Below are 23536 nucleotides of genomic sequence, written 5' to 3'. Positions count from 1 at the left end.
TTGGGCCTTCCCTATAGAGCGTCGCAGTCAGGCCCAGGAAATGAATCCCAATGCATTTTTCCCACAGGCATTTAAAAACTTATTTATTTAAAGACCTTTTAAGCATCGTACGAAGCCAACTCTTGTCGTGACAAATCATGACAACACACACAATATTTTGGACCAAACAAATAATTACAAAGAAGAAAAACAACAAGATAAGTGTTGTAACCTGCCGTTTTTTACTACTTTCTAATTCTTTGTTTGGCCCGAAGAAATGTGTTTGTTGTCATGATTTGTCACGACAAGAGTTGCTTTGTCCGCGGCGTAAACGTCTTTTAATAAATACTTTCTGAAAAGTCTATGAGGAAAATGAACGGGGATTTCTTTTCCGGGTCTCTCGAGGGGGCGGGACTGCGACGCTCTATAGCCTCGCTCTCATGTCCTTTTGTGTTTCATCTTTCCTGACAAGACGACCAAGATGTGAACTCTTCCACACAGTCCAGAGTGTCCCCATGTGTAACAGCGACTGCTCATTGAAACTAATCTAACTATTAGGACCACGGGGGAAGTGGATTAATGTGGTGCCTGGGGAGCAGTTGGGGGTTAAGTGCCTTGCTCAGAGACACTTCCACACATAGACCAGGTGGCTGAGTAGCCACTCGGCTACACTATGCAACTAAATGATTGTATTACATTGTTATTGCGACATTATCTCATGCATTTGCATGACCTCATCACATGTAGCCGTGTGCAAAAGCTTGCTGCGTATCTCTATCAAATGACGCATAAAAATGGATGCATGTTTGGACACTGTGCGTGTGTGGTGAGAGAGACGTGTGGATAAGGAGGTGTTGTTTGACCAGTGAGGACAGGACCGGACTTGAGGGAGGGGGTTGAGATAAGAGCAGTCTGTTGATTCCAGACAGGGGGGCTCACCCCTCCAGGCCTTGACCAGGGCGTCCCGTCCGGAGCACCAGGGCCAACTGTTGCTCAACCTTGTTGTTGACAGAGTTATGGAGACCAAGCAGAGGATTCTGGGACAGAGGTTTTTGCAAGGCTGAATAATTTTCTTTTCTTTCCCCCCTCTAATTTGGATGTCCGTCGATGACAACCTATATATGCACTCTCCAACTTCAGCCACAGCTTGCAGAGTCTCTCATGTAGCCATGACCAGTGGTTCACAAACATGTCCGTGTCAAGGATCCCCAAATGAATATGCATGTACTGTATTCGGCCCAGTGTTGATTTTGACAGCAAAATATGCTAACAAAATAAAATCTAAATATTATTTTGATTTCATTTTTTGTTTTAGTTTAGTACTAAATAGATTTTGTCTCCAAAAATGTATTTTGGCGTTGTCTTGATTGGGTCGTAATGCCTGATTTTAGACGTGGTTGCATGCTGAAAATAGCAGATCTACAAGCTTGAGCTTGTAGATCTGTTATTTTCAGAGTGCAACCAAACATAAAATGACTTGTAGAAGGAAGGCACTGGAGCAAACTCAGAGGTGGAATCTTATTTAAAAGACTACGGTATGACTAAATCAACATTTGCTGTCAAAATGTACTGTTGTTGTTTCCCGCCAGTTGTAGTCCATTCCTTGAATGTAGGCAGAGCTCTCTAATCATCTAGTTATGTGACACTGTGACCTGCAAACTTTTGTGTCTAAAAGCATCCATCTCACTGTGGCCCGAAATGTGAACGATGTGGATTCTTCATGTCTAGTTTGTCACACTGTCCACATTCTAGACATGACAGTCTGACCTCCAAGGTCAGAGGTCACCCCCCCCCCCCCTCCTGAGCGTGCAGCGGTGCATTATGGAGCTACGTAGGTATGTATGAGTCAGAAAGAAAAGATGCATGGTGTTAGATGGATCACTAATGTCTGTCTGTCTGCGTGCGTGCGTGCGTGCGTGTGTGTGTGTGTGTGTGTGAAGGGAGGAGTAATTGTGTACTTGTTTAGGTGTTTTCCTCCACATGTATTTTGACACAGCTGTATTTACCCTTGACATCAGTCTTGTGAAACAGCCTAAGGGCAGGGTACACACGCACGTGCATGCTGGCTCAACCACATTCATTCGGTGTGACCCGGCTCTTTTCTCCTCCCATAAATGTAAACACTTCAAGTCCGTTTCTCTTCTCGTTTGATCTCCTAAAGTTAGAGTTCACTATTTGCAGAGATTCCACAACTGTCCGGGCAGCTGCAGTGGGCGTGGTGCTCGCCTTTGTGATTAGACCTATTTCAGTCAAAAAACGCTTGGAGTGAACAAATATATTGAACTATATTGAGCATAAACATAAGCGACAGATCAAACGAAATTAAGCGTACTGCCTCAGTAACCTACCAACACTATACAAGGTCTGGTGTCACATACTACAAATGCCTATCTACGTCCTGTAAGTAGACTTAGAAGTAGAAATAAACAGTGTTTAATAATCATTACAAGTGCCTCTAATTTTGGAGAGGAAGAGGAAGTCCATTTTGGTTTGAACCAAGCTGCCATCACAAGCAGTTCGAAGAGCTAGGCTAACCAAGTAAACAAGAACCCATATGGATTAAACACAAGCTTTTAGCCAAAGTTCATACGATATGAAAACCATGCATCTGTGAATCTGTGTACACACTTTGGAATTACGACATTGATTCTTCACGGCAACAGGTGCCGTTCATCTGTGTAGGAGCGCCTCAGTACGGCTGCAGAGTTCATGTGCAATCTGGCTAAAGTAACGTTGTGGTAGACGTCTGCAGCCGTGTGCACCAAGCAACATCTTTAGGTGCCCAAAAACAGTATGTGCCCCCCTGTCCATAAGCATGTTTGGCTTCAAGGCTGTTAGCGGTACTTGTCTTCCACGGTTCTATAGGCCAGTGTTTCCCAACCTGTGTGTCGCGGAGCTTTGGTGTGCCGTTTGATGTGTCCAGGTGTGCCGCCTAATTTGACCGAAATTAACACTATCCCTCCCCCGAAAGCAATAGCTACTGAGCTGCAGGCTTCCTATTGTTGCGTTGTTGTTGTTGTTGTAACACGTCTAATTAGACGTGCGACAACAACAACGGCGGAACAATAGACCGAATATGCCGAACTGTTTGCAAATGAGTACTGCCTTTTTTTCCTGTACACCAAATATCTTCACAGAAAATACTTTTCCTGAATCTTCACCCATCAGAATAGTAACCCTCTATAACCTCATGCACCTTGCCCTTATTGTATTGATTTGTGTGTGTGTGTGTGTGTGTGTGTCACAGCGTGTAGTGACCGCCATTGGTCTGGTCAGAGCCATCGCGTCTCGGTACAGTGGTGTGTGTGTGTGTGTGTGTGTGTGTCTGCGTGTGTGTGTGTGTGTGTGCGCATGTGCGTGTGCTTGTGCGTGTGTGTGTGTGTGCGTGTGTGTGTGTGTGTGTGTGTGTGTGTGTGTGTGTGTGTGTGTGTGTGTGTGCACGCGAGAGAGAGAGCTCAGAGTCATCGGGTCTCGGTACAGTGGGGCGGAAATAACCGGACACCATTATAGATTTTTCCATGCTGCTATTTTAAAGAGACTGTGTGAAATGATCTGGAATGGAGCTGTGTGTGTGTGTGTGTGTGTGTGTGTGTGTGTGTGTGTGTGTGTGTGTGTGTGTGTGTGCGTGTGTGCGTGCATGCATGCATGTGTGCATGTGTGCACGTGTTTCGTGCACATCTTGAGTGTGTGTGCGACATTAACCATTAGAAAACATATCAATGTTTAAACTCATGCTTGTGCTTTTACACAAGTGTTTTACAATAATGAATACACAAACATTACCTTCTTGTTCTAGACAATAAGTAATCAATGACCAATCAGGCGTGTTGACCTGTCTGTCTGTGTGTGTGTGTGTGTGTGTGTGTGTGTGTGTGTGTGTGTGTGTGTGTGTGTGTGTGTGTGTGTGTGTGTGTGTGTGTGTGTGTGCTATACTCTCTCCATTGATCAGTGTATATTTGAGCTGTGGTGCTGTTCAGAGGCCTTTAAAGCAGCAAGTACTTCATGAATAAAATTAAAACATCTAATAATGTCCATAACAAAATGTGAGCTTGTAGATACAGTATGTCATTTTCACTAGTTTTGGTCCCGGACAAACGTCTAATTTCGCTTTTGGGACTTAAAGCTAAAAAGTGTGTGTGCAAGTCTCTCTCTCTCTCTCTCTCTCTCTCTCTCTCTCTCTCTCTCTCTCTCTCTCTCGGTCCAGGGTTGTTTCTATTGGCTGGGTTCTATGTTTGATCAGGATGTTTTCAGGAACATGGTCGGAGCCGAATTCACAAAAACAACCTGAATTCTGTTACTGTACTGCCTTCCACGTATACACACACTTCATACACTTAAAAGGATATTTTTCACTTTCAAACTGGTTTTGGGGTCATTATAACGTCTACTTGTGCTTTTGTGTTTCCCCCTATAGTTTTTAAGTTGCTTGATTCAGTGTTTAGATGTTTGATATCCATGTAATCAGGCACGCTGTCGTAGCAATATTTGTAGACTGTCAAATGTCAGTATTATTGTGTATTTATCAATCTCATTCAATGCTAGTTAGCCACTTTTCACACCAATGTAACTCATTCTCACTCGACGGCAGCTGTTAATCTTAACAGCTGATGGCCCCTACGGATGCTTACTCCTACAGCATAATTGTCAGCATAATTAGAATTGTATCTCACAAATTTGCAACCCATAAGTTTCTTTTACTTAGACTTATTTTGACTAACTTATTGACTGGTAGAAGATGGGTCTTAATGTGGAAGAGTGGAGTTTGTTCCTTGATGAATAAATGAAAAGTATTTTCACCACAGTATACTTGAGTCAAAGTAAAGATATACTCCTTGTCAAATATTACTCAACGTAAGCATTCAAAAGTACATGGTTTAAAAAAATACTAGGATTCACTTAGTATTCAAAAGTAGGCATACACATTACAAGTACAGAAGTACTACAAGTACTGTATGTTACTTAATACTGACCACTACTGAATAGTAGTGGTCCTCATGGACCAGCCTAGTATTGACCAGGCTCTGGATCAATGATGTCACATGATCTTATGTAAACTCTGTTATGGGAGATGATGTTAGGATAACTTATTATAACAAAAAAAACATTGCATGGATGCACCTGGGACGTATCCTCAGTGATGTATCCCAAGGTCATCGGGATTTCCGGTCTCTCGAACATCACTCAGGCGACCCAGCTGGGGAGATCAAGTCCCGACTTGCGTCCCGGTAGCTACCCTTAATTAGTCCCATTAGGGAAAAACCAGGGCCACACAATCCGTTGGAACTACTCCAGAACTACTCTGCCAGGGCTGGGAGGTAGGCTTCTGGTTCATGGAAGGACTATAGGCTCTGTGGGTTGACTCCCCTCCTACGTCTCACCAGGTCCACTCCTGCTCTCACCAGGCCCAGGAACATGTTATGTAAATCTCTCCTCTCTTCTTGCCTCTCCTTTCTCTATAGTAGACGAATCCTTGGAGCGGTGCTCTGTAGGCAATCAATGCTGAGGTGTCAACTAAAGCACCGCCATCTAGTGTTGGCTTAGAGTGGCGCAGGCCGCCATCCATTATATCTCAATGAGCAAGGCTCTTAAATTGAAAGCAAGGGCTGGGGAGGGAGCTGTTGGTCACGCTCGAGTCCAAAGTCTGTCTTTAGATACCTCCTTTCTTATACTTCTAATGATGTACTAATGCGATTCTCTTCTATTCTCTACACCTTATTGGTCGCAGTTAACTATGGAATCGTGCATTTCCCGTCAGTGTGTTGTTTGGTTGGTCACCCCAGACCATATATGGTCATGCCTTGCCTCATGGCATCACGTGACATCACGGGTGGTGATCCCTGATGTGGAGATCCCTGATCTCCATATATGGAGCTGACCTGTTCTGACATTCCATATGTTGATCCTTCCCCATCCATCCTTCCTCTTTGATGTCTCCCTTTTGACTGATAACTGTCAATTTAAACTCTATAGATCTGCCACAAATATTAGTGCAGCCATGTGCCTGGCAGCCGGCGAAAACTAGAGTTCTCAACAGGCCCGGAAATTAAGACCCTGCCTGGGCCCTCATCAAACCCTGTACACTCAAGACACTGCCCCCGTTGCCAACCTTAGATCTCCATATATGGAGCTGACCTGTTCTGACATTCCATATGTTGATCTGACCTAATCAAACCCTGTATACTCAAGACACGCTCCATATATATGGCCAGTACATAATTCATTTTATATGTTGATCTGACCCCCCATGCCAAAGCGCCAGCGCTCGCCCAGCAGTCTGTTGTCACCCAGGCGGATATGTTGATCTGACCCCCCATGCCAAAGCGCCAGCTCTCGCCCAGCAGTCTGCTGTCACCCATTATAACGCTCTCTTTCTATATGAAACCATTGTAACTTCACACTCCATTTTAACCTTGTTAGATTCATTGAACTCATGTCCCTATAGTTCTGGTGACTGATATCGTCCTTCTAATCCGTCAGGGGTTTTTTATTCAATAACTTTTCTTTCATTCATTTTAATTTTAATTTTATTCTTCATTTAAAAATGTCAGTTCCCAAAAACAGTATACGAAGAAGACAGTTTAGGATTTAGAAAACATTTAAGGTTAAAAGCATCTGCTACATTGTACATCGCTATGTTTATCTCATTGTAGCAAATAGTGACTTCTGACCACGAGATCATTTCAAAGTCACATCAGCATGCCCTGCAGCGAAAGTGTGTGTGAGCACGGGACAGTATGTTCAGTAACTAGACGTGTCTGAGCCCACCCCCTCCAAATAGAGTGCACTGTGTGTGTGTGTGTGTGTGTGTGTGTGTATGTGTGTGTGTGTGTGTGTGTGTGTGTGTGTGTGTGTGTGTGTGTGTGTGTGTGTGTGTGTGTGCGTGCGCGTGCATGTGCGTGTGTGTGTGTGTTCAGCCATGCATCTTTGTCTTCAATTCATCTTCACCAGGGCAGATTTGTGTCACTCAAGAATTCTGAGCATCCTCCTCTCCTCTCCTCTCCTCTCCTCTCCTCTCCTCTCCTCTCCTCTCCTCTCCTCTCCTCTCCTCTCCTCTCCTCTCCTCTCCTCTCCTCTCCTCTCCTCTCCTCTCCTCTCCTCTCCTCTCCTCTCCTCTCCTCTCCTCGCCTCTCCTCTCCTCTCCTCTCCTCTCCTCTCCTCTCCTCTCCTCTCCTCTCCTCTCCTCTCCTCTCCTCTCCTCTCCTCTCCTCTCCTCTCCCCTCCCCTCCCCTCCCCTCCCCTCCCCTCTCCTCTCCTCTCCTCTCCTCTCCCCTCCTCCCCTGTCTACATCCCCTGAGGCTGTGTTTCTGTCGTGTCTTGTCGGTGGTGAATCAGGTGTTTGCATCACATGGACTACATTCTGCAGCACAGAGTCTAGGCAACAATAATAACACAGCCAGGCAGCAAACAGAGCACAGAGGCTGTGGAATGTTTGGTCTAAGTGTTCTCTACTTTACCATACTGAGAGAGAGAGAGAGAGAGAGAGAGAGAGAGAGAGGGTCAGCTGACATCAGGCCTGGCCTCTTAGGACTGTATAGTGATGGAAGAAGTTCTCAACTTAACCCTAAAAGGAAGATATCTTTGCACATCCAACCACACCAATGGGTCTAATGAAGTACTGTCACCTCATAAACATGAAATAACTGAAGAAAAAAAATACAAAAATCACGGCACTCCATCTTTAAGTTAAAGTATCAATACCGTAATTGGGCGTAATGTAGAAATACTCAGTCAAAAGTCCAATATAAAACTAGAAAATACTACGATAGTACATAACAATAATGGTCTCACTATACTCGAGCCCACAATAGTACAAACGTATTGACACTATAAGTACCACATACAAAAGGTACTCATGAAGAATGTTCCATTTCATATGTATAAAATGTATACAAATCTTTTGAAAATAGCACATCGATGCGACACGTTAGCTCGTCTATTTTCAAAAATCTATATACAAAAAGGGCCAAAGTTGTTATTTTGTAACAATAATCGCCTAACTATAAGGCTTTGAATAATTGTAGTGGTGTAAAAGTGCAATATTTGCCTCTGAGGTGAGTAGAAGTATAAAGTAGTGACAATTGGAAATACTCCAGTAAAGTAAATAAATAAATAAAATAAAGTACTGAAGTACAGTACTTGAGTACATGTACTTACTTACCACCTCTTAAGGACTGCATAGGCATGGGCTGTTTGTTGGGGTGATTGCCACAGGTATGGTGGACTATAGGAGAGTACAGTTATCAAGCTTTTCACGTCTCGACTCCCGACCCCCCAATCATATTTAAACTGACGTAATTTTTTTAGGAGAGGAAAAGGGGACTTGTTGTTGCCAGGATGTCGCTTGGCACAAATAACCTGCCGGCCACTTACTTCCTGGGAAACATTGAACTGTTGTTGGTGTTAATGTCACCGTCAGAGGTGTGTGCGTCTTCTCACCATCACACAACACTACCCCCCCCCCCCCTACACACACACACACACACACACACACACACACACACACACACACACACACACACACACACACACACACACACACACACACACACACACACACACACTATCAGTGACCTCACCCTCCACCACCATAACACCTCTCTCACAAGAGCAATGTTTACAATCTGTTACATGAATGACATTTATACACTGAGGCCTTGTCGCTGCAAGGAAATTAAGTCATGAATTAAGATAATTTTAAACTTAATAGGCTCTTGATTATTGTTCTTTCCTCATCAGACCTCTTAGTTATGCTAACATTGCTCTAATAAAGCAGTTTATGATAGTGTTCCACTTCCTATTTTGTGTTTTTCTTTTGTTTCATCACTTTCAATTTCACTGGTTTATCCTGTATCATGAGTTCTCTCACCTGCCTGGACGGAAATGGTATACCGAGTCACCGACCTATATATTTCTAGGTCGGACCTAAACGGGCTGTATTTTGCGTGTCTTAAGTACCAGGTCTTATTCCCTAACTTGAGTAAACTAAAGACCTGGAGGCGTGATCAATGCCATTTGGCTATTCTGAGTGGCCAAAGAGCATTGACCACGCCTCCAGGTCTTTAGTTTACTCAAGTTAGGGAATAAGACCTGGTACTTAAGACACGCAAAATACAGCCCGTTCTAGGGGTCGATTATGCAAGTGGAACAATATTACATATAATATTACAGTTTTATGAGCTGGGGGCGTGTGGTATGTCATATTGCAATTTTGGGCATGTTAAGAAGCGCTTTTGACACCCCGCGGAGTGCGCAAAACGGCCTTGAATTAGTCATGGGTGTGTTTAAGGCGTGTTTGAGACGTACCCAATCAACATGTCCGTACTATTCTATTTACCAGTCAGCTGATGTCACATACGGAATGCGCACTTTGGGGATCGTGGTATTACATTTCTTCAGGCTGGCACCATAGAAGACATGACATGACTTTGTCACATTTGGGTTAATTATTCCTATTGCACTGCATGCTATCACCTTTATGCCTCAAAAGAACAGACCCACCTATACCTTTCAGATCGGAATGGAACTGCGAGTAGATAGCAGCATATTGGCAAATTGGCAATCCATGCGTAATGTTCCCAGAATCGTCTAACCCCCGAACATGCAAGTTCGTTTGATATTGTTTAATTCGATAACGATAGAACCATGTACCATACAGCGAATGAAAGCAAGATTCCTAAGGAATATGGAGATTTTTACATTTAATAAAACGGTTGAGAAATGAGAGAACCATGAGTGTTTATAGGCTTATATCAACGTTTTTTTATGAAAGACAAACGGGCTGTGAACTTGAAGAGCTCAATCACCATCCCGACACGGAAGAAATATAGCCTAGTGCATGCATGCACTGTTGCACTTGCACACAGTAGCCTACACACGCTCTTTATTTGTTTCTATTGAAAAACACCAGTAAAATAACGTTTATTATATTTTATTTCATTCAAGTCACGACGAAGGAATGAGTTGAATGCGTGCTGCGTAATGCTGTGGCCCCGATGGTATGGTCTTCACTGAGTTCGCTCGTAGCATTTTATTGAAGAAGACTTGAATCGGGTGTGATACAGCATATGAAAGCAAACTTCCCACGGATTATGGAGATGTTTTTATTTATTTTTAAGGTTGAGAAATGAAAGAATTATGGCCGTTTCTAATCTCAACATTAAAAAAAAAGACGCAAAACGAGGCTGTTGCCATGTCTCATAGAAACAAGTAAATAGGTCTATAAAAATAAGCGCATATAACAGGGGTCTGTAACCTATTTTAAATGAAGTGCCATGATAGTGAGTCTGCCATATCCAGATACATTTTTAATGACACCACATTAAAATAATGTTAAATATGTTCTTGCACATTGTTATAATGATCATTATATATATCCCCCTGCAGTCAGAGTTCATAGTTTTAATGAATGAATGTGATGCATTGTGAGCTGGTATAGATCTGCTATTTTCAAAAGTAATCTTGGAATTATTTAATTTAATTTTTGGATTAGCCGTCCTTAGTTGGGCAAATGCATTCATCTGGGGATCCTTGACATGGGAATGTGCTGTGTGAGGATCACTGGTTTAAACAACATTAGGAGAAAAGCCCAAATAACCACTTTAGAAACAAGAAAAGCAACCACAAAATAGTACAACTACCAATATTTACAAGCAACTTTACAGAAAAAGAAGCCGCTTATAATAAACAGACATGGCAACACTCTACCAGCCTCCCAGAGCCGCTCAAGTGTAAAATCAAACAGTGCTTGTTGCGTTTATGAGGTGGTCAGACCCACGTCTAATCGTTATGCGCTGAGTGTCTTTAGGTCAAGGGGCTTAATAGCAAATTGCGCAAAGCGAAAATAATTAACATATGGACACTCCCACAATGCTAAAATATTCAGGAACGCCGTATGCCATAATGTGTGTGCGTTCAACACGGGCCGAGTGCGTTCAACACGGGCCGATATGCCTTTCATAATACGAATGTGCGCAGAGCGAGGCCAATTTATGTATTACCATAGGTAAAACGCACCTTCAAAATCTAGGCCCTATAGTTTCTGTTTATTAAAGAGCTGAATGTAGACCAATTTAACTCTTATTTTAACCCAAAATAGAATTTACACCCCCATTAACGCAGAGGATTGTAATTTTTTTTCATTGATTATCGATTGATTATTTATTTCTGTGTCCTAAATAAGACACCATTTTACATTTGCATTTACAGCATGTTTACATTATATTCATGATACATTGCATTATAGCGCAGTTATACAGAGTACTGTGTCTTCTCTCCCAAGGTTGACGAATAAAATCTGCCACAACAAAAGCCCCTTTAGCAAAACATATCTAAATTTTTTCATAATCACTTAACTCAAGGAAATCCCCACAGATAGAACACATCTTGTACATCGTGTAGATCGTAGAGATGGACTGAAGTGTCAGTTAATGCGCTGATGATTGTTTAGGGACATATGTCCCTAAAACAAAGGCCTTTTATAAACCATGGACAGGAATGTGTCCACAGACCACACTGCTTCTTTAGCCACTTTAACCAGTCGTTTTCAACCCTTTTCATTTTAAGGCATTTTCATTATTTATTCAGCATTTGACCACCAGTTAATGAGATATTTTGCGTGTCTTAAGTACCAGGTCTTATTCCCTAACTTGAGTAAACTAAAGACCTGGAGGCGTGATCAATGCCATTTGGCTATTCTGAGTGGCCAAAGAGCATTGATCACACCTCCAGGTCTTTAGTTTACTCAAGTTAGGGAATAAGACCTGGTACTTAAGACACGCAAAATATTAGCCTCAATATGTTGTTATCGTTGGATAGGATTTTGTCCACAATCCATGATAGGAGAGATAACATTATATTCTTCTACATTCTCTAATTGTGTAGACTTCTTGTAAATTAACTAATTAAGTAATGCAGATGTTTAACAATAATTGAACTCTTGTGTGAGTGTAAAATGAATTAATTTAACACTCAAGAGTTAAAGCTCTTTAAGGGTCCAGTTGGTCACCAACTCTCCATCATTTATCTGGGGACCACCTGGGACCGCATCAAGGACCACTGGTTGAAAACCACTAAAACCCCAGCATCCTTATTGTGGGGAAGACTTTTGCCGGAGAATAGCAGATCAACAGGCTCACACCGCGTCGCTTTGAGCTCGTTGATGAGCTATTTTTAGTGAAGATATTTAATGTAAAGGCGGGGGGAAAAACTGAAAATACATTAGTATACAGCCCTGAGGGACTCTGGTCAACCATATGGATTTGAGTGGTTAAACACAACTTAAAACTGAATTGATTTACTGCCTAGGTTTGACAACAGAGCGTCAGAGATGTAGTGAGGAGGTAAGACCAGATTACAATTAAGTCATTGCAGTAGCTAGCCCATGCAGACAAACAAAAACATTATAAGATATAGAGCAAGTATTGTTAAAATGTCCATAAATTTCCATAAAATGTGAAAATCTCTCTTTCTCTCTCTCTCTCTCTGCAACAGATACAGACAGAAGGAGGGAGAGAGAGAGTGGGGAGAGATGATGATGATGAGGAGGATGTTTGTTTGTGTCTAATTTTACTTCTACAACTGTGTGTGTGTGTGTGTGTGTGTGTGTGTGTGTGTGTGTATGTGTGTGTGTGTGTATATTATGTGTGTGTGTGTGTGTGTGTGTGTGTGTGCGTGCGTGCGTGCGTGTACAGAAGAATGTCAAAGTCACTCTTTCCCACAAGGTCACATTGTCATTTGGACAGTTGTCAACTGTCAAGACGTTCAGACTTTTGACCTTTGACACCAGATGTTTTTGTTCTGTGATTTGATTATTATTATTTTTTGTCACCTATTTACATTTGTTCGTATGGAAACAACAACAACAACAACAACAACAACAACTTGAGGGTACATGCGTGTGTGTGTGTGTGTGTGGATGGAGGGTGGGTGTTTTGACAGCTTTAATTTGAGCTGCTCCAGACAGTACAGTGCTGGGGCGGGGCTGCATCGTTGAATGTTTTGGTGAAGATAGACGGCCTTGTGAGCTTGTAGATCGGCTATAGTTTCTGCCTGCTGACAAGGTTTGGTAGGTCTGGACGAATAATATGACTTCAAAAGCAATATCATGGTTATTATTTTAAACATTTGCCTCGTTTTTCGATTGATGACCAACATCTATAATGTTTATAGTGAAAAATAGCCATATGTACAAAATACCTACAGTACACACACTCACAAGTTGTGAGCTGCTTCTCCCTTAACTTGCAAAAGGAGTATCAGCACATTGTCAGGTTCAACAAAATGTTGTTGGGACAGCGTCTGCTAAATGCCTAAAATGTAAATTGTAAATTGAACGAAGAACCCCCCCCCCCTCCGACCTTTACCTCATCCAGAGTCTTAAGAGCTACGTGGGGGACGAGATGGGGGGACGACTACATTTCCCACACAGCTAAAGAGTAATAAAACATGAGAACAAAGCTCACAGAACCTCACCTCGGCCCTGCGCTGCTTGACACTTCTTTCACAGCTATACACCTCCCAAACAAAGGCCCTGGGGGTTCTGAATGCCAGGCCCGTCCAGCCCTCCGCTCCATGCAGCAGCATTCCACACCATCATTCACGCTTTTCCATTCGGCCCGTGCCAGTCAGGTCAGGGGGGCCGCAGGTTTCTCAGGACATTAGAGGGGCTCCACGCAGGGCCACAAGCAGCAAATATAGACTCCACTTGTGCTTTTGATTTGCTGGTGGTGTGTGGGCTTTGCAGCGGTTGTGCTTGCCTCTCGTGCATGTGTGGTGTGTGCGCGTGCTTCGGCGAGCGTGCCATGCGTCATGTGTACTTATATGCACACGTGTGTACATGTGGTTTTGTTTTTCTATTACTCTATTCTACTGTACTGTACTGTACTACTCTATACAGTAGACTAGAGTCTACTGTATAGTTCATATTAGAGCCCGACTCACTGCGAATGGTTGGGTCAAGGCATTACATTTAGTAGGCCTATATTTCCTATATATTCCTATATAGGCCTATATTTCGTTGATTATCTTTGCCGCAGTAATGTTTTTTCTTTCTCAGTCTCCCTTCATTTTAGAGGTACTAAAATGTCTTCAAAGTCCTTAAATTGTCCCTTTAGAAATGTACATATGCCCTGTAGGCCTATACACTGTATGTTGGTTTGTTTATTGTCGAGTTAGAAAATAATGTTGCATATAAAGCAAATCACCCAGGCCAGGGAACAATCATTAAGGGGACCCCCCTGGACTCCTGACCACCAGTCTGAGAACCACTTCTATACCATCGAAGCACAACAGAAGTGTGAAGTATTGGACTTGAAAACTGTGTGTTTGATTGACAGTAGGACCTTCCCTTTGTAGTTGATTCATCAACCACAATACCTTTGATTTTACGACAAGCGGTGCCGTGTTTCACCAGTAGATGTCAGTGGTCTCTCTCCATCTTCAGGGCTGGCAGTTTATTGTGGAGTTGTGGACACAAAAGCTGACACAGCTTTAATACAGGCTTCTCACAAAACACAAAGAGGGTTACACAAAAAAAGGTTAGCTCATCTCAAAACGGTGGGGTAGGAATATCATGTTGACTGGCTAAAGTATAATTATATTTTTTTCTTCTTTTTGGAGAAAAATATCTCAATTTATTTTCACAACTTTACATTCTCTGACCTGCCTGCTTACTGTATAGTATTGATGCTGTCGTCGCTGTCTGCTTGTTGCATCCCCGAATAAAAGGTGTGCAGTGAACATTTTATGTCAATTCTATTCTATTCTATTCTCAAACATTTTCATGTCAAGGACCCCTAATAGGCGTATGTATTTGGCCAAGGACCCCCCATCTTAAAATATGTTGTGCCAGGGAGGGAGTGGGCCCCACACAAGACACACACACAGTACACACACACACACACACCTGACGCCGACATTTCTGTCCTGTGTGATTGGTTGTCCGGCGTGTACGTCGCGGCGCTGCGTCATGACGCATGGGCGGGGCGGAGAGGGGAGGGGGGAGGAGGAAGGCGGTGTCGGCCGAGGAAATCAGCTGGTTGACCCAATGGGTGTCACAATAACAACAAAGGAGCTGCTGCTGCCAGGGATCAGAGCAAGGCACAGTTTATAGCGCTCTTTAAAACATTAGCTATGCAGAGAGAGAGAGAGAGAGAGAGGTTCATAATGACTCATTGACCTGAACACAATGCAGAGAGAGAGAGAGAGAGAGAGAGAGAGAGAGAGAGAGAGAGAGAGAGCAGTGTGTTTAGCGACTCAAGAAAGAAACTAGGATAGCAGGTAAACAATGAACCTAGCATCTGTCTAGACGACGCACGCACACACACGCGCGCGCAGGACAAAACAACAGAAAGCAGGACAAAGCAGTGTGTGTGTGTGTGTCTCTGGGTAGAAAGTGTGAGACACTGAGAAAAAAAAAGAGGAACATAAATAATGTGTGTGTACTCACTGTACTGTATGCACGCGCGCGCGCTGATCCGTGCGCCGCGGTGGAGACGCGACTGAACTAGAACGGAACAAGAATAAGTAGTCAGACTGTCAGAGGCAGTTAGTGTGAGTTCTACGTGTCTATTTTTGCACAAAGAACGAAGAGAAAAGCAGCGGCTCTGTGTCCCCGGGCTGTGTGTCCCGGCCGTCCCGGGACGGGAGCGACTGGACCCCGGCGTGCGGCAGGCTGGACATGTGGGTCAACTCTTCTCCCGTCGGAAGGTAAAAGACCGTAATACTGCTGCAGGCAGGCATGCAGCACACTGACTGGACTGTTTACTGGCCTGCTGGGACTGGGTCACATGCTGCTGCTGATCAGGCTCACAATGGACTGCTATTGTTGTCTGTCTGATGCAACCTGCAGAGTATAGAGTAAAAAATTAAATAAAAAATTAAATATCCTCACTTCTCAACCTGTGGGTCAGGGGTCCACGCAGATGACAGTGAAGTGACAATTTAAGGACTTTTCGGTAAAACAACAAACAAACAAAAAAAGACCATTGCTGTGTTAAAAGTAGTCAATCAACTATACTATAAGAACTTTGGTCAAATAATGTAAGTAAGAGTCAAAATTGTATTTTTTTTGGGGGGGGGGGGGGGGGGGGTCGCTGCCTGAGCAGCCTGACCCCTGGGTTTCCCCGGACCCCACTTTGAGAACCACTGATCTACAATGCAATGTATTATTATTTATTTATTTTTTGCACACAGCAAAAAAAAACATCAAAGCTATGATTTGGTAATGACCTTAATTAATGACCACCTGCCAGGGTGCTTTTTCGATACATTTTAGTTTAGTCTCCAAGTGGGGGTGTGCGTGTGTGTGTGCGTTCAGCGTTGGGTGTATATTCAGCTCCTTCATGGTTGGATGGATGTTTGGTTCGTAATTTATTCTTTTTTAGATGAGATGTTTTTATACTGTAGGTGTAGTGTTTCTCAAACGTTTTCATGTTAACGGACCCCAAATTGATAGCATTTGGCCTGGGACCCCCATGAAGATTTGTATTTTTAGCCACACTTCATACAATAGTATTAAAGTGGTTAAACTGATTTTGAAACTATATTAACTTTGAACCACTTTGTTTGTTGCGCTGGTATTTAATTATCAGCAAGCATCATCTAGTTTTGTAGTGAGCACTCACCTCTCCAGACTCCACCTTACCCCCTAGCACTCACCTCTCCAGACTTCACTTACCCCCCCTAGCACCCACCTCTTCAGACTCCACCTTACCCCCTAGCACCCACCTCTCCAGACTCCACCTTACCCCCTAGCACCCACCTCTTCAGACTCCACCTTACCCCCTAGCACTCACCTCTCCAGACTTCACTTACCCCCCCCTAGCACCCACCTCTTCAGACTCCACCTTACCCCCTTGCACCCACCTCTTCAGACTCCACCTTACCCCCTAGCACTCACCTCTCCAGACTTCACTTACCCCCCTAGCACCCACCTCTCCAGACTCCACCTTACCCCCGAGCACTCACCTCTCCAGACTTCACTTAACCCCCTAGCACTCACCTCTTCAGACTCCACCTTACCCCCTAGCACCCACCTCTTCAGACTCCACCTTACCCCCTAGCACTCACCTCTCCAGACTTCACTTACCCCCCTAGCACCAACCTCTTCAGACTCCACCTTACCCCCTAGCACCCACCTCTTCAGACTCCACCTTACCCCCTAGCACTCACCTCTCCAGACTCCACTTACCCCCCCTAGCACCCACCTCTTCAGACTCCACCTTACCCCCTAGCACCCACCTCTTCAGACTCCACTTACCCCCCCCCCCCTAGCACCACCTCTTCAGACTTCACTTACCCCCTAGCACCCACCTCTTCAGACTCCACCTTACCCCCTAGCACTCACCTCTCCAGACTCCACTTAACCCCCCCCCTAGCACCCACCTCTTCAGACTCCACCTTACCCCCTAGCACCCACCTCTTCAGACTCCACCTTACCCCCTAGCATCCACCTCTCCAGACTTCACCTCACCCCCTAGCATTCCTCTCCCTGTTATAATCCCTTCCTGTCACCTTTGTTCAATAATACATCATGCTGCTAGGATAGAATACTATGCAGATATTATTGTCTCCACCAGGCCGAAGGCATGGGGGGAGAGTATGTTTTGCACTCCGTCCGTCCGTGTGTCCGTCCGTCCGTGTGTCCGTGAGCAGCTAATCTCGGCCACCGTTAACCCGGTCGATGCCAAATTTTGCACACACACTCCCTGGATGCCAACGATGAACCTCTGCCCCAAACTTTCCAGAACGGCCTGTTATAGCGCCACCAGGAGGCCGCTTTGTGCAAAACAAGTTTTTGCACAGTACACCTACAGATTTTGTCCAAACATCACGCAAATTGGTACACAGTCTCTCTAGAGCCATTCAACGAAACCGGTCTTTCAGATTTCTCAGACTCCATCCTGATTGGTTAAGATTGGCTTCCAAAGTTCACAGGAGTGCTCAGTTTCAAACAAAATGCTGCAAATCATGAACACATCGCGTGATTTCCGTGAAATTGTGCACCCACATTCCCACTAGGCCGAGGACGAAATGCCACATGAGCAATTTCAACTCAGCCTCAAGGTGGCGCTATAACTGGCCGAAAAGTGTTTTTACCTCTAACTGCACGGATCTGTGGATAACTTTGTATGCCAACTCCCTAGAGGCCAAGGACAAACCTTTGCCTGGAATTTTTATAGCGCCACCAGGAGGCCGACATATGTAAAACACATTTTCTATTATTACTCCTTCAGATTTTATCCAAATTTCACGCAAATCGGTACACATGATCTCCATAGTCATGTGATCAATGTCCTACATTCCTATCCTGGTGGAGACCTGTGCCCAGAAGGGCACTTTTTCTAGTATACACTGTGTTGGTTACTTGTTCCCTTGATTTGTGTCTTGGATTACCTTTTTCCTTGAAGACAAATGCACATCATGTTATTAGCTAGGTTCATTGTTTATTTGGCATCATTTAGTTTCTTTGAGGAACTACATTATCCTATTCTGTACTGTACACGCTGTACGGGAACCCCTTTTGGTGTTTTAAGCATTATGTTATACTTTAGCTATTGAAAAATGGCAGATCTACAAGCTCATAGCGCTGCACAGTGGGTTAAGCTCACTGCACTCTACTTGTTGTTTATTCACTAGAGTTCATGTTTACTGTTTAGTACTCTGATTATTCTGATCACACTCAGGAAAAGAGTGTCTGATAAATGCCTTCATTGATTGTAATTGTATACAGTATAATGCATTTGACACATTTGATACAACACAATATCTAAGAAACATAAATCCCCTAATAGCACTGTCACATGTTATAGTTTTGCAGATCTGTGCAGGCAGTGTGGTTGTTATGTAATGCACATGCTGTTTTTCCAGTCTTGGAGATCTGTGTCGATAGATAAGTGTGGTTGTTATGTAATGCACAGACCGTTATTCCATAGTCTTGGAGATCTGTGCAGCTATATAAACATGGGGGTTATGTAATAAGGCTGTTATTCCCTCAGGATTACTGTCTGTCAGCCAGTAATCTGTAATCTGATTACAGTGTGGCAGACACACAGACTCATATCTGGGTCAGTGATGGAGGCCGCTGGCTGATTCATAATAGTCTTTGTGTGAACTTTGTGTGAATACATTGAAAAACGGCTTTAGACAATTTGCTTGTTCTGTGAATTACTCGTCTTTTTATAGCCTGAGACTGAGTGTAAACCAGCCATTGCAAGGGTTTGCTGCTAAGGTCTAAATATGTAGTTGATAATATGTTTTTATGTTTTGTTGTGTTTCTGTGTGGCCTCAGTTCAAATTTAACATTGCTATGTGGCCACCAGCCCCTGATCCTTGACTGATGACAGAGACATATACTGTAGAATATGAATTAATTAATTAATGGAGACAGACAGACAGAGTGACAGGGAGGCAGATGGCTACTGTCTGGTTCCCGGTTCGATTCCCAGCGGCGAACTCTTCTACATTCTCTAATTATGTATATTTCTTAATTAAGTAATGCAGATGTTTAACCATAATTTAACTCTTGAGAGCGTAACATGGATTTTACACTCAAGTGTTAAAGATCCATAAGGATCCATTGGGTTACCAACTCTCCATCATTTAGCTGGGGACCACCTGGAATGCGGGGGGTTGAAAACCTGTGCTTTACATTACTTAAGCCCATATTCAGATTTATTTACTGTCCAGAATATAAATAGGATGAAGTCTGTAGATCAGTCTGTTTGAAAGGTGTGCAAAAAGTTGTCCACCTACAGACAGACAGACAGACAGACAGACAGACACCTATCTCCACACTGCACAGATAGGGCTTGAAGTTATGGCTTGAAGTCTGCTTTTCAACAGCAAACACACAACATGTGTATGATTAAATATTTTGAGAAATCATAGCAATAAATGATGAACTGCAGGGTGCTTACAGATCACAGGCGCACGGTTCTACGTTAACTAAACTCTATTGAGACTATTTAGGATTATTATTGCTCTTTTATTTAATAATAATGTTACAATGATAAACAGTGCGGGCCGGCACACATCTATGATAATCAATATAGTACAGTATTATAAATGGGTATACAGTTCGACAATGAGCTGCACTCAGGCTTGTGAAAACAAAAGTAAAACCTATATTAGAATCTGTTGCTTCAGTTGGATTATAACGATTATAACTTCATATTAGGACTTGGTCTTAGACAAAAGCAGAAAGAAGAAACACTTTTACAGCCTCACCCATGTGTTAATTTAGAGAATGTCTGACTGCTGCTGTTAGGTAATTTACACATCACGTACGTGTGTCAGTAACAGGATAACTCACCCCTTCTCTGTTTTCCTCCTGGAATTTTATCCAGTGAGGGGTGGGAGAGGCTGTGGAACTTGAAGGACAACGGACGTGCGCTTATATGAGAAACAACCAAAATAAAAACTTCTGCGAAAACAGAAGCCAACACGAGGATAAAGGAAACATTCAGGCCAAAATGTCCAGTTCGCTATTTCACAACAACTACTACTACAGTACTTTGGTGTTGAAAATCTCTAACTTTCACAACAGCAGGTCAGCCTAACTAAGTACAGATATAATTTATGAAAAGGCTACTACAGTGAAATTTGGTTCATGAAACCACCCCCCCACACGCACACGCACACACACACACACACACACACACACACACACACACGTCTATGTGTTAGACATAGAGAAAGTAAGAAGGTGGGTTGGGGAGAGAGATGTGTGGGGGGATGTAGGACAGCTAGGAGATGAACGGAGCGAGGGATGAGACTGAAGGAAGACACGATGATGACGGTGGTGAAGAGAACAGCTCTGGATCTGGAATGCAAAAGAAGAAAAGAAAAGTGGAGCGGGGGGGGGGGGGGGGAAGGGAATGAGACAGACAGACAGGCAGGCAGACAGACAGGCAGGCAGGCATGCAGACAGACAGACAGACAGACAGGTATTTGGCCAGACGACAGAAGTAGTGAGGAACATTCTGCCCAAATTATGCATGAGTTCCTTTGTCTCTCTGGCCCTCCTGCACACACGCACGCACGCACATCAGTGTTCTGAAACGGTGAACTTCACTAATATGTAAATAACTAAACACTAAATAAATCACAAATAGAACCATTTCCACCTGACCGCAATCTTCTTTATGTACCGCCCCCCCCCCCCCCCCCCCCCCGTCCCCCCAATAGTATCCTGGTTGTTATGCAAAATCGATTTGGACCTCAGGCGGCTATTTTGCTATTTATTAATGTTTTGCACAGGGCCATTATATGGTTACCGTTCCTGTCAAGCATGTTTTTTTTCTAGTGCAAAGCTACCGGTATAAGGTATGGTAAACATACATTGCAGGCAACGTCTTGTGGCCACTAAATGCTCTTATTGCGCATAATGGGGTAGTGGGCGGCACCGAGGAACGCAAATGCCCATGCTTTCATAAGCTGTATCCTTTGATTGCATTTGAATAAAAACACATTTGATACACTATCACCCACGTGTCACTGATGATGGAGAATGTAATGACAGTCACAATTTCTTAACCTGAGATCAGATTAAAAAAATGTCTTCTACATCCTGACAGCTTTCTGAAAAAGCTGAAAAAGCTATGTTTCTATGTCAGTCGTTCATACGATTTTTCTAAAATAGCAGACCTACAAGCTCGTAGCGCGCTATGAGCTTGTAGGTCTGCTATTTTTCAAACGCTAAAGCATAACATAATGCTAATACCAAAAGGGGTTCCCGCCCAAAATGGGTTAATTGTAGTGCCACGGCACAGTGTTACACATAAACACTGCTGCCGCACTGGGGCCCGACGTCTGCCTCTCTCTCCATATCATGACGGAGCCATGTAAAAAAGCATGATTCATACACCTAGTGATCATAGATAGACAGGCAGATTCTCTTTAAAATGTGTTTAAAAATCTGCCCAACGATAATGTCACTGGTGGACGGGTTTCTGATCTGTGCACACAGCCAGCCCTCCTATGAGACACAGACTGAGTAGAAAATAATGTGTGGAATTTCATCGTGAACATTAGTGAGGACCAATTATATGAAGATAGGTTGTAAAAGTGGTGAAGTGGTCCTTTAAAGGTATTATGACATTATTTATAATTTTAACAACATTAAAAGTCTTGGCCATGGTCCTTCAAACGTGTCTAAAAACTAAAAACCACTCCAGTATTTCTTGCCAGGAGTTTTTGTGTATGTGTAATCTGCATCCTGAGAAGCCATGGAAAAACACATTCTTTTAGCCTGTAGATGTCGGTAATTCCCCCTTTCCTGTCAACCCAAGATGCGCTTCTTTGACAACGTGGTAGGAACGTCACCGTCAAAAATAAAAGAGTCATCTAGGCCAGTTGGTATCCAGTGTAAGGACTTGTGTTGATTGAAACAGCCAACAACAGAGCAGATTGATTTTTCTCTAGAAGCATTAAGTATTACAAAGAAACAAAGGTAGGCAGGGAGCAGAGGGGAGGGGGCGGAGGTTTAGCAGGGATCTACGTATATGCCTGCCGTCCAACCAGATGAGACATTTTTGCATAATTATTCACAAAAGTCCAGACAGCAGAGAATACACTGAATGTTCAAACTTCGTTTTCTTTTGGTGAAATTGATGTCAAGAAAAGCCAAAAAATCTACAAAAATGTGTTTTAAATGTCACAATCCCTTTAAGGAAGCCGGCCTGGGTTGTGTCCTTCCAATTGCCCTGGGTGGTGACTAGTCGGTCAGAGTAATAATTGTGACGGGCCTACTGGTTAGGGTTAGTTAGATACGTTGACCATGCAGTGTCCCAGACCTTGTTATGGGCTAGGTTACACACACACACACACACACACACACACAAAGAGAACGTTTATTTCTGACAAGGCAGCTGACAGGCTGCATGCAGCCACATCCTATAAACGTCTGTCAGTATCTTTGCACAGCACTGATGTAGTCATATTTCAGAGTGCCCCGAAACCTTAGTTGCGTTCGTGTAATGTTATCGCAGACTGTCGGTAATGTAAAAGGTATCCACATCCAACGTGTCCTACATAATGTCTGTAGCAAACCTCAGGTGGTAAAAGTAGCCCGCTGTGAAACAACGGATTAATTTGGGTATTTATTTAGACAAGCCTGTGTAACTCGTCAGACGGTATTTTTCATGTAGCGCACTTCCGCTATGAGGCGCACTACTCGACATGTCGTCTAGTAGTGTAAACGCTACATACTAATTCCTACACAGGTTGTGTTTATAATTATAACCACGCCCCCGGGCAAGTTAAGTTTACTGAGGTTAGGGTTAGGTTTAGGATATAGTTTTCTTGAGGTTAAGGTTAGGGTTAGGTTTAGGCTGTCAATCACAGTGACTGGCCAATCACAGCGCGTCGACTGCACAACCTGTGTAGGCTTTGGTATGTCGCAGTGTAAACTAGTCGTTGTGAATCCCATATAATTGAATCCCAAACAAGATTGGCCTTAACATCCCACCCCACCCAATTGCTGTAATTAATAATTGCATTAATGCGTTCTGCCATGTGTCAACGTGTCAATAACGCGTTAATTTTGAACAAATGTCAC

General features: G+C 43.4%; 1 protein-coding gene across 3 annotated transcripts in view; it reads left to right on the top strand.

The window, feature by feature from the left end:
- rhobtb4 (Rho related BTB domain containing 4) overlaps positions 1–23536 on the top strand; it is a 63468-nt gene that overhangs the window by 8319 nt on the left and 31613 nt on the right. Inside the window, exons 1-2 of one of the 3 annotated variants that reach the window (XM_083783647.1) lie at positions 15039–15134; positions 15202–15684. The exons of 1 other annotated variant lie outside the window; for it this stretch is intronic. In XM_083783647.1, the coding sequence (XP_083639773.1) occupies positions 15656–15684 (29 nt within the window). In that variant the 5' untranslated portion in view covers positions 15039–15134; positions 15202–15655. Of the gene's footprint in view, positions 1–15036; positions 15685–23536 lie in introns of those variants that run through there. One more of the 3 variants, XM_083783646.1, reaches the window with a different exon arrangement.

Source organism: Protomyctophum parallelum, assembly GCF_964188405.1.
Source record: "Protomyctophum parallelum genome assembly, chromosome: 15".
NCBI lineage: Eukaryota > Metazoa > Chordata > Actinopteri > Myctophiformes > Myctophidae > Protomyctophum > Protomyctophum parallelum.
This window is presented reverse-complemented; position numbering and strand designations above follow the sequence as displayed.